At 31.9% G+C, this 16,943-nt stretch overlaps 1 protein-coding gene across 1 annotated transcript; it reads right to left on the bottom strand.

The window, feature by feature from the left end:
- Positions 1-12,676: 12,676 nt before the first annotated feature.
- Positions 12,677-13,432, bottom strand: LOC107917540 (auxin-responsive protein SAUR50). The gene has a single exon (XM_016846869.2). It carries the CDS (start codon positions 13,305-13,307, stop codon positions 12,987-12,989), a length of 321 nt encoding a protein of 106 aa, XP_016702358.1. The 5' UTR covers positions 13,308-13,432; the 3' UTR covers positions 12,677-12,986.
- Positions 13,433-16,943: the final 3,511 nt, after the last annotated feature.

Below are 16,943 nucleotides of genomic sequence, written 5' to 3'. Positions count from 1 at the left end.
GTGTTAGAAACAAGTCAGGACTAAATTAGGAACTCAGAGAATTTTTCAGAAAAAGATGAAAATTTACAAACTACAGGGGTCACACGGCAGTGTGGCCAGGCCATGTGATTCACACAGCCAAGAGACACACCCGTGTCTTAGGCCGTGTGGGCATTCGAAATAAAGACACATGGCCATGTCCCAGCCCGTGTCCATGCCCATTTAACTTACTGACTTGGTTACACAGCCAAGTCACACGCCTGCGTGTTAGGCTGTGTACCTTCGGAGTAATCTTACATGCCCGTGTGCTAGGCCGTGTGCTAGGCTGTGTAATAGCCTGACTTGCAACCCTTTAAAAACTACAGGGGTCACCTAGCCGTGTGTCACACACGGCCGTGTCACCTAGCCATGTGTCACACACAGCTGAGACACACGCCTGTGTCTCCGCCCGTGTGGACAAAAATAGGTCATATTATAAGCCATATTTCTCACCTAATTTGGCATTCCCCAAAACTTAACATTGTGCATATAAACAAACCATATTATGGCATCCAAAACAAGCAAAATCAAGCCTTAAACATGTAGTATATTCACATGCAACCAGTATGTCCTTAGCCACCTCAAGATTAACCCACTCATGTCATGAAAAGCCTACCTCCACAATTAACCCTTAGTAGACCTCGTTGAGCTAACAAGCCATCTCTTGTATTACCCTTAATATTAACCCTTAAACCATTATTGTTGAAATCCCCTAAATTAAATTTGATCCCTATTTTTGTTGAGATTTGAATTGGAATAGTTGCTCAGCTATGTCTTGTTCTTAGTAGTTAGTCTATGTTATTTGTTTTGATATTCAAAAAAAAATGTATACATTTTAGCAGTAGTGATCTTCTGAGCTAAAGAGTTAAAATTCCATATTCTGAGAAAAAAGCTCTGTTGTACGCAATTGATGACTAGCCATTTTTCTAGCTAGACAATTTTTCAATTTAATCTCGATTCTAACCTTTTCTTTTAGCTTGTGACCACACCCCCTAACCAAAGCCACGTTACAACCCTCTAAAGACCTTTTAATTGATGTATCATCTCAATTTATAGTGGTGGAGATGTGATTTTCATGCAAGCCTATGGTAATGACTTTTCATTATTGACTATTGAGTGCTTCATTTATTATCCTTAAACACTTTGTGTGATTTGAGTGAATCTTTAGTGAGGATGTTAAACTCTGTGAGATTTCGAATCAAGGTAACCACTTAGATAAGGGGAGATGCCTAAGTTTTGCATGATTAATTACTCAACTTGGAATGTTTGAAGCTCTAATGTTCTTTTAGTTAAATTCTCAATGTATGATTACCTATGGATTATTTTGAGATATTATTAATGGAGATTATAAGTTGAGAAGAATTTATTTTGATTATGAGTAGAGAATTTTGCTTGAGGACAAGTAAATGCTTAAGTGTGGGGGTATTTGACAAACCGTAATTTATACATATTTTTACCCCATGCTTAACACATTTTATGGATGATTTTTCCTTAGAATTGGTGAATTCGATGCTCCTAATACTTTAATTTCATGTTTTATACTTAGGTGAGCATAAGAGAGTGAAAGGAACGAGAAACAGGCCAAAAACGGAGAAAATGGGCCAAAGTACGAAATCAACACGGCCTGGACTTCCTCACATGGGCAGACCACACTGTCGTGTCATTCTAACAGGCTCGAGCACGACCTAAAGTAATAGCACACGGGCGTGTCACATGGGCGTGTCCCTACTGAGCCCAAGTTTAGTCCAATTCAGAAAAGGCCAATTTTGAGGGTTCTTAAGCATTCCAAAGCTTATAAATACACCATAGAGGAAGAGGAAAAAGAGAGGCACAGAGAGAAGGAGGCAGGGAATTACTCAAGGGAAGCCGATTGATCCATCTCAGAAGCTGGAGTCACCATCAAGACTGAAGATCTCCCCTCAATTTCCCTTCAAGAGTTTTGGGTTTTCTTTATGTTTTGTATTCATTATTCTTCTGAGATGTTTTCCTTTTTAGTTATGAACTAATCCCTTAAATACCTAAGGGGAATGAAACTTAAGACGAATCTTGTTATTATTTTCTTAATTGTATGATAAATATTTAACTTGTTTTTCATTATGTGTTCTTAATTCTTGTTTTGCTATTCCAGGATACTGATTCAGGATAAGCTCTTATTCAGAGGAGGAATAAACCCTATCTAAGAGTACATTTGTCATAATTAAGCGGAGTTGATTGTGAGCCTAGACATAGGGTGACAAGATTTTTCTGGATTAGGGTGAAACCTAATAAGGGGATCCATAGATCGAGTTAATGCAACGCTAGGGTGTTAATTAGAGAAATGCCTCAATTATTCAATCTAGGGATTAGAAATTATTAGTCTTGAATAGGGATAATAACATAACTTAGGGATCTCTACGGGACAAGTTAAATGAATAAATCGTCCGATTCGGAGCCAGAATAACAAGTAAAGTCTAGGTGGATTTTTCCTTAGGTATTGTCTTAATTCAATCTTTTTCCAAAAATAATCCCCCAATTCTACTTTCTAAGAATTCTTAGTTTAGTTAATTAGTTAGTTAAAACAAAACCCCCTTATTCTTAGGCTAGATAATAAAGAGACAATCATTACTAGTACTTTTAGTTCCTTTGGGTTCGACAATCCGGTCTTGCTAAAACTATACTACTGTTTGATAGGTACACTTGTCTACATCATGATAATAGTTAGTTTCAAGAACGATTAACTATAAATATATAAAACTTACCTGTCACGAAAATCGTGATCAAACCCTAGCTTAAAATATAGGTAGAAATGGAGAGAGCATATTACAAGGATCTAAAAAATACAAAGAACATTAAAAACGGGGCTAGGAGTCACTTGCTATTGAGCTTGAAAATGTTGAAAACCCTAGCTATGGAGGGCTTGAGAATTTCGGCTGGTACAAGGGAGAAGATGACTGATTTTTGCCTTTATTTTCCCTTTTTATTGATTTTATTACCAAATAACCAAAATGCCCTTCCTTACTAAACTTCCAAAATTTTTCATGCATGCCCATTTTTGTCCAAAAACTTAGAAATTGGGAAAATTTCTCTTTAAAACCTTCTAATTAATAATCTAAAGCAATTTCATGCAAATTGCTTCTAGAATCCAAGTTTTGCAATTTATTCAATTTGGTCCTTATTTTCCAACTGGACACCTTACTCATAGAATTTATTCATGAAACTTTAACACATGCATATTTTCATATACTAGGCCTCATAATAATCATAAAAAAAATATTTCAACATCGGATTTGTGGTCCCGAAACCACTATTCTGACTAAGCCCTATTTCAGGATGTTATAACTCACACATAGTGTGCTAAATTGTGATCCCATCAATTACTGTACATGTATGCTCATACAAGTTATGAATTGGTATGCTTTCATGAGTTGTGAATCGTAAGCTCATATGAGCTGAGAATCGGTAAGCTCATAAAAGTTGAAAATCGGTAAGCTCATAAGAGCTGTGTTGTGTCCGCAACACATGCAGGACCTCAACCAAAGCAGTAATCCTAATGACATGTCATTTGTAACCTACGAATTCTTAAGGTTCAAATGGGACTCGGTAATCGTCGTACATCGTTTCATAACACGGTAAATTGCATACTAACATATATATATTGATTTAATCACAATATAATCACATTTTAACATTTAATTTAATCAAAATTATTCAGAATACAGTTCATATGAACTTAACTAGCTAAATTGCAGAAATACCAAAGTTCAGGGGCGTTTTGGTAATTTTTCATTTTCCTTGATTTTCCACCAAATCTTGATCTAAATTAATAATTTCATTCAATATATTAATTTAGAAAATAAAAAAATTATTTCATGCAATTTGTTCATTTTTGAAATTTTTACAAAATTGCACCTTAAGTTTTACTTTTATTTAATATAGTCCCTAAGCCCAAAACATGCAAATTAACCAATTTTACCCAAAATTGAGCTTAGCAGAATGTTCATGCTAATCAAAATAGCCCATTTATGCAACGATTTCACATTAAGTCCTTGTACTTTTATTAATTTAGCAGTTTAGTCCATCGAATTTGAAAGTAGAAAACTCCATGGAAGATGAGCAAGGTTCGGCAATGGTTTTATCTATGCATGGTAAGCCATTTTCAAGGATTTAATTTGCATAAATGGGATTTAATTTGAAATTGTTGCATAAATGGGCTGTTTTGGATGCCATGAGCATTCAACTAAGCTCACTTTTGGGTAAAAATGCTTAATTTACATGTTTTGGGCTCAGGGACTAAATTAAATAAAAGTAAAACTTTAGGGGCAATTTTGTAAAAATTTAAAAAATGACCAAATTGTATGAAATGAATTATTTTATTGTTTAAATTAATATATTGAATGAAATTATTAATTTAGATCAAGACCGAGTGGAAAATCGAGAAAATGAAAAATTACAAAAATGCCCCTGAACTTTGGTATTTCTGTAATTTAGCCAGGTAAGTTCGTATGAACTATACTATGTATATTTTTTTTATTAAATTGAATGTTATTATATGAATTTTATTAAAAGTGAATCGATATATATATGATATTATACAATTTAGCTTATAATGAAACGAGGAAAATTCAACGACGCACGATGACTATCGAGTCCCGTTTGAACCTTAGGAATATTTTGGATACAAATGAAATGTCATTAGGGGTTACCGTGTTATGGGTGCTGGTCTCATACGTCCTACCGGTGGTTAAGTTTCCGGCATGTGTTGTGATTACTTGACAGCTTGTGTGAGCAGCATTATGTAGCTATGTCTTGACTGATAGCTTGGGTGAGCAGACCCAGTTATGGCTCGAGTGAGAGCATTGTTATGATATATGAGATAGTAGTAGCTTCGACCACGTGTTGGCACATAGTGTGCGAGACTCCCGCGTATCCGATATTGTTTTAAGTGGTTCAACAGGAAATGTGTTGTTACAAGATGATATGAGTTCGATACAAACTAATATAGGTATATACATGAAATGCATGGAAATGATTACATGATATATTGATATATTGAAATGGATGATATATGTATATGATGAAACGGTAAAATAATGATATGTATCATGACATGTACATATATGAATATCTTTGATATGTTGATACATGGTAATTATGTAAGTTGAGATGAGTAATGAACTCAAGTGTGACATATTGAGAAAATAAGGTTATCAATGTTGACTTTATATGAAATATGTTCAAGTATGCTAACATGTGTTGCTGTTTGATACTTAGGCAAGTGCCAAGCTGTTGGTTGAATGGTATTATGTTTACTTATAAGTCATATTGAAATGGTGAGTGTTCAAAGGAGAATATACTTGTACTCTTAAAAAAGTGGTAAGGTTTAAATTCTAAAATTCTTATGAAATGGTTTATCATGTGATTAACTCTAAAAGAGCTATGTTTAAATGCACTATCTTGTAGCTATTGTTGATGATATGCTTGTGTCTTGTGTATTATGCATATGAAATGGATTGATGAGTTAAATTGATGATGTTATTTAAGCTAAAAAAGGTAAATGTAATGGAAAGTAATGACAAGCAAATGAAAGGAAGAAAATTGAAAGAGATTTAAAGTTTTATAAAATCCTGCTTTTGTGATAGGTATAAGTGATGTTGTGAAATTATTCAATTTGTGAGTTGTTGAATTTGGTTTCATGAATCATGTGGTATCGGTATATGATTATTCTTTATATGTATAAGTTTCATATTTGAAATGGATAGATATGATTAAAGTTTATATGAGCTTACTAAGCATTCATTGCTTACGTAGTTATTTTTCTTTACTTACAGACAATCAGAAGCTCGATCGGATTGGAAGCTCATCGGAGATTTATCACACTATCCAATGATTATATCGGTAGATTTGATGTCTTGGTTAAGGTTATAATGGCATGTATAGGTATTTTAGCTAATGTTAGCCTATGTGCTTTGGTTGTGGAATTGACTATTTAGTTAGTTTGCAATTTGGCCTTGTATTGGTAAAATGATATATATATTATAACATGTATATAAGTACCCTTGTAATGGTTGACATATGGCTTGTTATGGTTGAATGATGGTAGATAGAAAAGAAGTTGAATGTGCAAATTAGATATGACATATAACTTGTTGTGAATTGGTGTTTTTACCAAAGTAATCATATATGTATTTTGATGCTAACAATTATTTGGTACAGTTGGTACCAAATGGTATGTTTTGGTAAGTGATTTACATGTTGTGTAATGATGCAAACTTAGTTAGTAGTTTATAAATTATTTTGGCCAAATTTAGTACATGGTTATACATGTTTTAATGTTGTCAATTGAGGTGCCTTTGGGCATATTGGTTGGATGTTATTATACGTTATGTTTTTTGCTTGATTATGCATGATTTTGGGTGCCTTTTGAGGGCTTATGCATATGTGAAAAAGGGATTATAGGTATATATGGAAAAGGGTAAGAAAAGTGGATAGTAAAATAACCTATTTTTGTCCACACGGGCAGAGACATGGGCGTGTGTCTCAACCGTGTGTGACATACGGCCAGGTAGCACGACCATGTGTCTGCTGTAGTCTTCAAATGGTTGCAAGTCAGGTTTTACACTGCCTGGCACATGGGCGTGTGAGGTTATTTCGAAGGGCACATGGCCTGGCACACGGGTGTGTGGTTTGGCTATGCGACCCAAGTCAGTGAGTTACACGGGCACGGACATGTGCTGGGACACGGCTGTGTATCCCTATATCAAATGCCTACACGGGCGTGTCTCTTGGCCATGTGAGTCATATAGCCTGGCCACACGGCTGTGTGACCTCTGCAGTTTGTAAATTTTTATCTTTTCCCTGAAATTTTTATATGTTTCTGATTTAGTCCTGATTTGTTTCTAATGTGTTTTTAAGGCCTCGAGGGCTTGTATAAAGGACAATATGTATGTTATTGATTGGATTTGTTGTGATTGATGATATGAATGAAATGTTTTAAAAAATTTTATAGTTCTGAAATGTAAACTCTGGTAATGCTCCGTAACCCTATTCCAGCGTCGGATACGGGTTAGGGGTGTTACGGTATAAGAGGAAAACTCATTAATAGTCCATAAAAATGCTCTACACAACTTAAAGTTCTCTTATTTTAATGCATCGTATGTCTAAACCCCATCCTATAACTACTTTAACTCATTTATAAGAGGTTACATATCCACATCAATATCATTACCCAAACCTTTCTCCCTAGGAATTATCATGGACAACATAAAAGAATATTGTTTCATGCAAGTCTAAGGAGGCAAATTTTAAGTGTAACACCCCAAACCCAGTCTATAAGTTATGATTGAATCTAGAGAAATTATATCGAATCGTTTGGAAAACTATTTTTAGTAAGTATTTGTCAAATATGCATATGGAAAACAATCGTTAAAAAGCTATTTGTTCATTTACAGGAAACACTTAAGAAATTACATAATATGCAAAGGAAAATCTCTTTTGGAGTTTTAGTTCTAAAAATTGAAATTCATTTTGTCGACTTAAGTGATTTTGCAATTTCACGTTTGAAAACATCAATTACTGACCTAATATGGATTCAATGCAGAAGCAACAAGGATGAATTCCTGACCCCTCTCCCATAAAACAATAACATGGAAACTTAGATCACTGAAGAACTTGATTCGTAAACCCTTCACCTTGCTAACCTTTAAATCGAACCAAGAACACAAATCTCCTCAACAAAACCCGTAGCGGAGTTAATAAGAAAAAATAAAAAGAATAGGAAGAAGGGGAAGAGAAAGGAACGTGAACAAGGAGGTTTTTGACAAAAAAAAGAATTCACTTATTTTAAAATAAAACAAAAATAAAATAATTTCACAAAGAAGCATAAAGAAAAAAAATTCTCATTGCTTTTGCAAGGTTTTGAACATAGAATCAGAGAGTAGTCAGAAGCTTAACCATTGAACCAACAAACTCATTCTTAACATCAATTGAACACAATTAACTTATAAACCAATTGTTCAAAGGTAGGGGATTAGGTAAAATAGCAAAATTCCAAGAAATAAGATTCAAACCTAAACCCTCGCACACATAACGAAAACACTTAACCATTGAACCAAAACAATTCACTTGTCATAATATCACAACCTTAACTCAAATTCAAGACATAACCCTCTCAGTTTCACTAACTCAATTTCTTCCAACCCAATTTTTGGGATGTTACATTAAGGAACTAATACAACCGACAAAGTACTATAGGAAGTACTCATAATCTTAAATGGATTAAATTCATCAGCTCCTAGCCTAAGCCTCACATTTTGAGGATCACTTGCAAAACTTGGATTCAAATGTTCTCCATGCAAAGGAATATACAAGATGCCTTAACAAACCATCATCAACCCTCTGTTCGTGGTGCCACCTCATAGAATTAGTTGCCTTTTTAAACATGAAGATTCTTTAAAGCCTTGATATTAAAGGAAGATACCGTAAAATTTTTGATAGCTTCTTTCTAAATTGTATTTTGCCATTGTCGTCAAAGACAACGTCTTTTATATTTCCATTACCTATCTTGATTTACCGCACACATGAAAAACTCTTGCTCTTTTCGATCACCACAATAAATCATACAATCATTCAAACAACTGTGAATTTTCTCATAACCCATTCCTAAATCTTTTATCATCTTTTTAGACTCCTTACAAGACTAAGGAAACTTGACAAAAGGAAACATCTCTTTAACCAGCTTTAGTACAATGTAAAAGAATGTCATGTCCAACCACTTAAACATTTCAACTGAAAAAGTCTAATACAAAAAAACAGTCTTGAATGTTCTATCCTTCATAAAGTTTTTCATTCATTTCAGCAAAAAGCCTATAAAACTTTGCAGCTTCACCAATTGGCTCCTAATCAATTACACCCAAAATTTCAAGCATATCAATTGATGGCACATTCTGCTATAGTGAATAAAAATTTGATACTTAAATTTTCAATTTATCACATTTTTTTTTTTTGGTTGAGAATTAGTGTTTCTTTGTTAAGCGTTTTGGATTTTCAATAATTAGCCAGAAACTTTTATCTAGTAATATTATATACGGTAAGATAATACAAACAGCAAGACGAGGAAAATAACATTAACATATTAAAAATTCACAATATTTCAAATTCTATTTAATATTAATGAATTAAAATTTACAATTTATCTAATACTTTAAACTTTACTTATACACAACTAGATATACGAACACGATATAAATTCATAAATGATTAAATTTATTATGAAAAAACCAAAAATCATTAAACTCGTAGATATTTAGAGATACATTTAATAGTGAAAGGATACTTTAGAACCATCCTTCTGGTGTAGGAACCCAATGTTTTAGTTGCTTTTCCAGGTAAAATATATGCATGAGGAGAGGTACATTTACATCAGTTGTATACTATTTTGTATGTTTTTGTACGATTATATTTTAAGAATCAAACATTTCATATTTTATATTTCATTCATATAAATTATGTATTATAATTTTAAGGAAATAAAAAAAATTAACTATTTTTTTAGGCTTAATACCTTTTTTTGCACCTATACTACAGCTAAATTATCACTTTGATACATATACTCTATTGTGTTATTAGTTTGGCCATTGTACTTTCATTTTCTTTTGAATTCTAGAATATTTTTAGAAAATCTTAAAATTTTATGAAAATTTTAAATAATTTTATAATATTTTTTGTATTTTTATGAAAATGTTGATATTTTTTATTAAAAAAATCTAAATTCCTTTAAATTATCAGAACTTTCATAAAATGCAAAATACATATATATATATATCATATAGTTTTAAGATTTTCTAAAAAATCATAAAATATGATATATGGTAACAGGGTATATAGAATGAGAGTACAGGAATTAAATTGTACTTGGGCCAAATTAATAAAAAATAGTATAAGTACCAAAGTGATAATTTAACTATAGTACAAGGGCTAAAAAAACATTAAACCTTTATTTTATATAAAAAAATTTCAACCGTTCAATAAATATTAATATATATTATTTTAGATTAATTTACTAAAAATATTAGATCAGATAAAAAATTTACGAAAATAAATAAGAAAAAGTGTATTAGATCCCTCCCTTTCCCTTATAAACCTTGAATCAGAAGTTAATTAATATGTGAAAACCCCCAAACATGTAAACCCTACAGAACAGCCCACCCCCCAACATGAATAGCTTTCCTTGTCCTAATACCTAAAATAATTCTGACTTTGAAATTTGGAAAATACTTTTAGTTGGACAAAAAGAAAAAAAAATTGAAATAACAGTGAGTGGAGCAGCCAAATCCAACAATGTAGCAGAGATGAATAATATCAAACATACAAGCTTCATTTAATTGTTCATCATCACCAATCTTTGATCTATGATTTCCACCCCAAAAAAGAAAATAAAGGAAATGAAGAATATGATATAATATGTTATGGAGGTGGTTTATTATCCACAACTTTTTTCAAGGGTTGAATTCTTTTTAATACAAAGTAGAAGATAAAATTGTTCAGTGATTGAATTCAATCCATAAATAATTTATTAATTCAACTTTCAACCCTTCACCAATCACTCTTTTTGTTGCAATTTTGTATTAATCTAGTAGTTTTAATGATAATTATTATTCTTGCTTAATTAATGATACTTTTATATATAACTAAAATATGTTATAAGTCTAACAACAGAAGTTAGGTGAGATAGAAATTGTCTCTTCTATCTAAATCTGTGATACGATGATTCGATCTTTGCTTCAGATATGGAATATCTTTAAAATTCGTGGTCAAAATCTATCCCCTTAATTGGTCTACAAAATACAAATGATTAGTGACTAGGCTCGCTCCGATAAATACTTTAATTACAAATATTACAAATATTAAAACGACATTGTAACCACTTGATTTGATACAATCACATGGAGTTTTTAATTTTGATAATACTTACACTTATGATTGTCTTAATCACACTATTGAGTTGATCTTTGCTGTTAAGCAATTTGGGATTTAAAGCATTTTTTATCATTTTATCTACTAATCACCTACATTTTAATCCTTCACAGCTGCCCACTTTGAAAATTAGACTTAATTAAAAATTAATGTGAATATATTTTTTTAAAATAAGGTAAATACTACATTTTTTTTATTTGGATTTTTAAAATTATAACTCATAATTATACACAAATTATAAGAAATTGCAACCTACAAGGAATTGAATAATTAATTGAACATTAAAATCCTAAAATCTGGATTTTATCATTTAAGACAATTAAGCTTTACGGAGATAAATAATATTTTTTAAGTAGAATAAATTATCCAGAGTTTAAAGGTTTTTGGGTAGAAGATACTTGATTTGCAGAAAATCTTAGTTTTTGGAGGAATTGAAAGAGACAATATTATTAGATTAGATTAAACATGAGAGATGGAATGGAAAAATAACACATAAAAACAAAATTCACCAAACCCTAATTTACAAATAAGATTTGAACCTTAACTTTTTCCAACAAAAATTGATCCCAGAGATTCATAATATACTATTACCCCTGTGAACCTTTGTCTTCATTTTATGATTCATTCTTCCCCTAATTATTAGGATTGCATGGACAAACTCCTATTTAACGCGGAATATAAATTAATGGGTGTAACTAATTAAACCGAAACATTATCCACGTAAAATTTTATATTCCAATTTTGAAGTCTTAAGTAAAGGCTAGTCCTTGTAAGCAAAACCTAAATCGTAAACCAACCATATTGTATACATTCAACGTACGGCCGCATGCATTCCATTAAATAAAGAAATCCCCAATCCAGTTAATGTCATTTAAAGTAGCATTTAAACTAACACCAAATCTATCAAGCTTCTTTTATTTTTTTTTATTACAACTTTTTTCAATTTTTGTTTCGCTTAAATCTTTGTTTCAGTTTGATATTACTATAACTTTAGGAAAACATCAAAAATTTTAATTAAAATCCCACCTATAATTCATTAATCACTAGTGATTTTTTTATATTTTTTATATCCGTTTTACGATAAATGTTTAAAGTTTTTAGCTTCTCCTCTTCATTGCATCTCTCTCGTAGACATGTAATATATTTTATCATTACACTTTACATTTTATGATTATTTAATTATACTTTTCAAAGCTACCGTTATTAAACAAAATATATGTTTTTTAATATTTTTCAATGATATTTATGGGCAATTTGAATCGTTGAATAAATTTAAATAAAAAATTACTGAGTTATGCATCTAGATATACACACTGCTACTTTACAGTTTACTGTTACAGACAGCTGAGTGATGCACATTGTGTGTGGTGGGAAAAAGAAGTGAAACTTAAATAAGATTGGATGTTGGCAATGACCAATGGAAACCAGCACAAGTATATTTTTTTTTCTTTCTTTTTAGCTTTTTTTGTTCACCAAAGGTCTTTCACCAAACACAAACAAAAAAAGAAGCTAACTTTGTTTGTTTTAACCTTTTTAATTTTCTTTTCTTAATTTCATTTTTTTTTTGTTTTAATATTCGTTTTGGTTTCATTTCATGTCTGGCAAAATATTCGAATCAGCTATCTGATGTACATATATATATTTTCTTATAACAGTCCTTAACGGTTTAACTGTTCAATTGGGTAGAAAAATAGGAAAGAAAATAAGATAAAAAGAATGGCCCCAAATCCTTGATAAATTTTCACTCTCTCACAGGTACATTGGTAGTTGATAATACATACAAGCCACACCTCAGTGAGGAAAATATTTCAAGTTTTTCTCAGATTTACAAATCTAAAAAAACCCACATAAAATCAAACAATATTCATGGGTTTTTGGGTCATATCAGTTAACAAAAAAAAATAATAAAGAAAAATAATAAAGGGAAAATCTAATAAAAAGAGAAGCAATGAAGCAGCTTCACCTTAATTTCATATATATCCTCCATTTAAAAGCCTAACCATATAAAAACAGTCTTATTATCTGAGCATGGACGTTAGAGACTGGAAAACAACTTCTTCACAAGGAATGGTGAGGCCCATGTCGTGATCAAACCCGAATTCTTCTTCAGCTTGATGAAGCAAGCTTTGAAACTCGGGTCGGGTCAAGAAGGAGATGGGAACTATATATCTGCTTCTGTTTTCACCAACATATACCACAAAATGACCTTTCGGGACATCCAAAGGGAGTCCTTGTTCATCAGCGTAGCTTTGTTTCTTCCCTAAGCTGGAACATCTTTTCAGGATTTGCTTTATCATTGCTGTTTGTGCCAATTTGTTTGATTTCCTGCTGATAGCCATTCTCTTTTGGGATTGCAAATAAGAGTTGAGAGGAAAAAGAGAGGTGTGTTTAAAAGAGGTAAGGAGGGTATATATGGTGAGCCAATAGATTTTCAAGGAGATTGAGAAACAAAGTCATGTGGGGTTGTGGGGACAAAGTTGAGAGATGGGTATGGTTTTGGGATGAGGGGGGGGGGGTCTGAAAATGAGGTCACAAGACATCCCTGAAGGCAACGCATTGGGTTTAAAACCCCAATGTTGCCCTCCCAAAGGACATCATGGTCCCTCTTTCTCTCTCACCTGCCTTCGTCAACTTTTTCAAGCTTCCAACCAAACTAATTCTTCTCTATACTACTTGCTTGAGAACTAACCACCAAGTCCAGCCCCTTGTCCTTCCCATGCTTCTTATTCCTACTTACGTATATACTCCTACGCTCTTTAAAATATCTTCCAATTTTAAATGTTACTGATTTAGCAATATAAGAGTTAAGACTTCTTACCTTGCTTTCTTGCTATCCATTAAGTGAAATTTCTTCCACGGGATGCTAATTTCCGAGGGTTAAAAATTAGAGAGAGTTGCATTTTCTATAGTACATAGGGTGAAGTTGGATTAAATCAGGTAAAATTAAGTGAATTTGAGTTGATAAGTTATATTTTATCATCCTAATTCAATTAATTTTTTTTGAATTGAGTCGAGTGAAATTGTTTCAGTTAAATTAAAAAATTAAACTTATCAAAATAAAATCTTGTTACAATATATAACTAGTTCCATATTAAGCATATAAATTTAAAATCATATATATTTAGAAACTCTTTTAAAGTGAAATAATAAAAAAAGGTATTTTAGTATGATAAGCTTAAATTGGCAATTTACTTGTTTAGATCATCAAAATTATTATTTTAATTATTTTAATTTTTAAGCATTTTTAAAATTTTTTTAGAATTTTTAATTTTTAATTTTTAAAAATATATATGAAAAGTTGATTTTTTTTATAAATATTTTGATTTTTAAAAAATATTTTGAATTTTTTTTTGAAAGTGATCAATTTGCTCATTTTCGAAAGGCTTAATATAACATTTGATACCTAAGCTTGACACTTTTTTCTAATTTGGTACCTAAACTTTTTTTGTCCCAATTTGGTACCTGAACTTTTTTTGGCCCAATTTGGTACCTGAACTTTACACTTTTTCCTAATTTGATACCTAAACTTTTTTTAGGCCCAATTTGGTACCTAAATTTATTAAACGTTATACAAATTACGCAAAAAATAAATTTTATGTTATGCTACAAATATATTGTCAGTATTAGAGGAAATTTATGTCAAAAAATAGGTATTGGGCTATGCTTAACGAATTTATATTAAATAAGAAAAAAAAAGATTTTTAAAAACCCCAAATTAAAAGAAATTTATTATTTTTAATTAATTAATTAAAACTAAAAGTAATTGAACATATAAAACACAAAAAATATCATATCATCTTTCACATGTCGGTCATACATTGATTATTAAATAACATTGTTAGTATATTGAAGTAATTGGTAAAATGTTTGACAAGTACCAAATCGAACAAAAAAAAGATTAGGTACCAAATTAGGAAAAAGAGTCAAGTTCAAGTACCAAATTGGACCCCCAAAAAGTTTAAGTACCAACTTAAGAAAAACTATCAAGTTTAGGTACCAAATTGGACCAAAAAAAGTTTAGGTACCAATTAGGAAAAAGTAACACCCCTATCCTGTAACCGTCGCCGGAATAGGTAAGGGTATTACCAAACAAACAGAACATTACAGATCAATACAGAATCACAGATATCACATAATATTAATGCATAAGCAAAATCAACAATTCATCCCTTATGGAGGTCTCTAAGACCTAAGACATACATTTAGAAAAGGTTGGGACTAAACCGAACACATTCAGAATTTTCAAAACTTAGAAAATATTTTTCAATTCTGTTGAGGTCACACGCCCGTATGACCAGGCCATGTGCCTTACACGGGCACCAGACACACCCATGTGATCCAACTGTGCCAAAATAGAGTATATATACTGACTTTTACACACGGCCAACAGACACGGCGGTGTGCCATGGCCGTGTGATACTTAGCTAGCTACTAATTTAAGCCCACGGCCATATGACACGCCCATGTGTCATAACCATGTGGTCTTAAGAGGTTACTGCTTTGCATACACGGCCACAAGGCACGCCCATGTTCCCTGATCGTGTGGCACAATGCAGGCTTGGTTTAAGCCAACTTGCCACCTCTTTTTGGGTCATTCCTATAAGCAATATTAAACAACATATACCAAAAATTTTTAGCCAATTCCATGCTCAATACATACTTAAACTTACCATTTCCTCAACTTGATATAATTCAAAATGACTACCACATACAAGGCCATATAACCATCACAAGCATATACAATTTGGCATCACAAACCATTTACCAAAACTAAGCACAAACATACCATTTGCTAGCCAACTCTCATGGCATAACATATATACATATCAAAGTTTAAATACATAAACTTTCTAGCTTATACATGCCATATTTAAAAATATTTACACTTTCAAAAGTACCAAAATGAGTTCAATAGTGTGGTGACAATCCTCGACTATCCCCGAGCCTTCAGTAGCTACGATAACTGTAAAACAGACAGAAATCACACATAGTAAGCTACAAAGAGCTTAGTAAGCCAAATACAATTGGTCTAACTATTAAAGGATATAAAGTAAAAGTCAATAGTAAGAATTCATAGCCATTTCACAGAGTAATTCATGAGCCTAACCATGTTCATTTGCTTGTATACATGTCATGTTTCATTTCCATGATTTCATACATACTTCGCATTCATTATTTCACAGAAACAGAGTCTTTTATATTCAGAAATTTAGTACGATACAAACGTACCTGTATAGATTATACATTTCATATATTCATTCTCATATCTTGTACTCTATCATCAGATGGTTTAGAAACAATACAGATACTCATAAACAAGTACAATGCCGAAGTCCCGGACGTGGTCTTACATGTAACTCAGTATCGATGCCTCTGTCCCAGGTAGGGTCTTACACGAAATCAGATACGATGCCGATGTCCCAAACATGGACTTACACGCATCCCAAATCTATGTCAACGCTCTTTTAGAAACATTCAGAGCTTTTCAGATACTAGCATATTATCGGAGTTTACTCAAAATTTATTTATCAGGCTTTCAAGGCCGTCCAATACAGATTACAGTTTGTATGAACAAAATTTAGTCAATTTAACACGTAATTGTAATTTGACTTACTCGTACGAATTTCAGACGGAAACGAGTTGACTATTCAACTATTTTGGACTTCCCTCGATCTAAGTTCGATTTTCTTTGTTCTTGATCTAATACAATTCAAATTCAACCATTCAATCATTCATTTCATTCAAAATAATCCATGAACACATATTTAGGGCACTTTGCATTTTAGCCCATACATTTTCACACTTTGACAATTTAGTCTTTTTTTTCACAAAATCACAAATATGCAAAATTCACCAAGACTATAGCTTGGCTGAATATACATAGCTTCCATACAAGTCCAAATAACATATTTAATTCACAATTTAGTCCTTCAAAATCTCATTTTCACAAATTAGCCCAGATAGCTCCATTCCAT

The sequence above is a fragment of the Gossypium hirsutum genome, chromosome A01 (genome assembly GCF_007990345.1).
Source record: "Gossypium hirsutum isolate 1008001.06 chromosome A01, Gossypium_hirsutum_v2.1, whole genome shotgun sequence".
Classification (NCBI taxonomy): domain Eukaryota; kingdom Viridiplantae; phylum Streptophyta; class Magnoliopsida; order Malvales; family Malvaceae; genus Gossypium; species Gossypium hirsutum.
The sequence above is the reverse complement of the archived record's forward strand: the minus strand, read 5'-3'. Positions and strand labels throughout refer to the sequence as shown.

Excerpts from the sequence above, each read along its gene's own strand:
- LOC107917540 (XM_016846869.2), bottom strand. The coding sequence starts at position 13,307 with ATGGCTATCAGCAGGAAATCAAACAAATTGGCACAAACAGCAATGATA.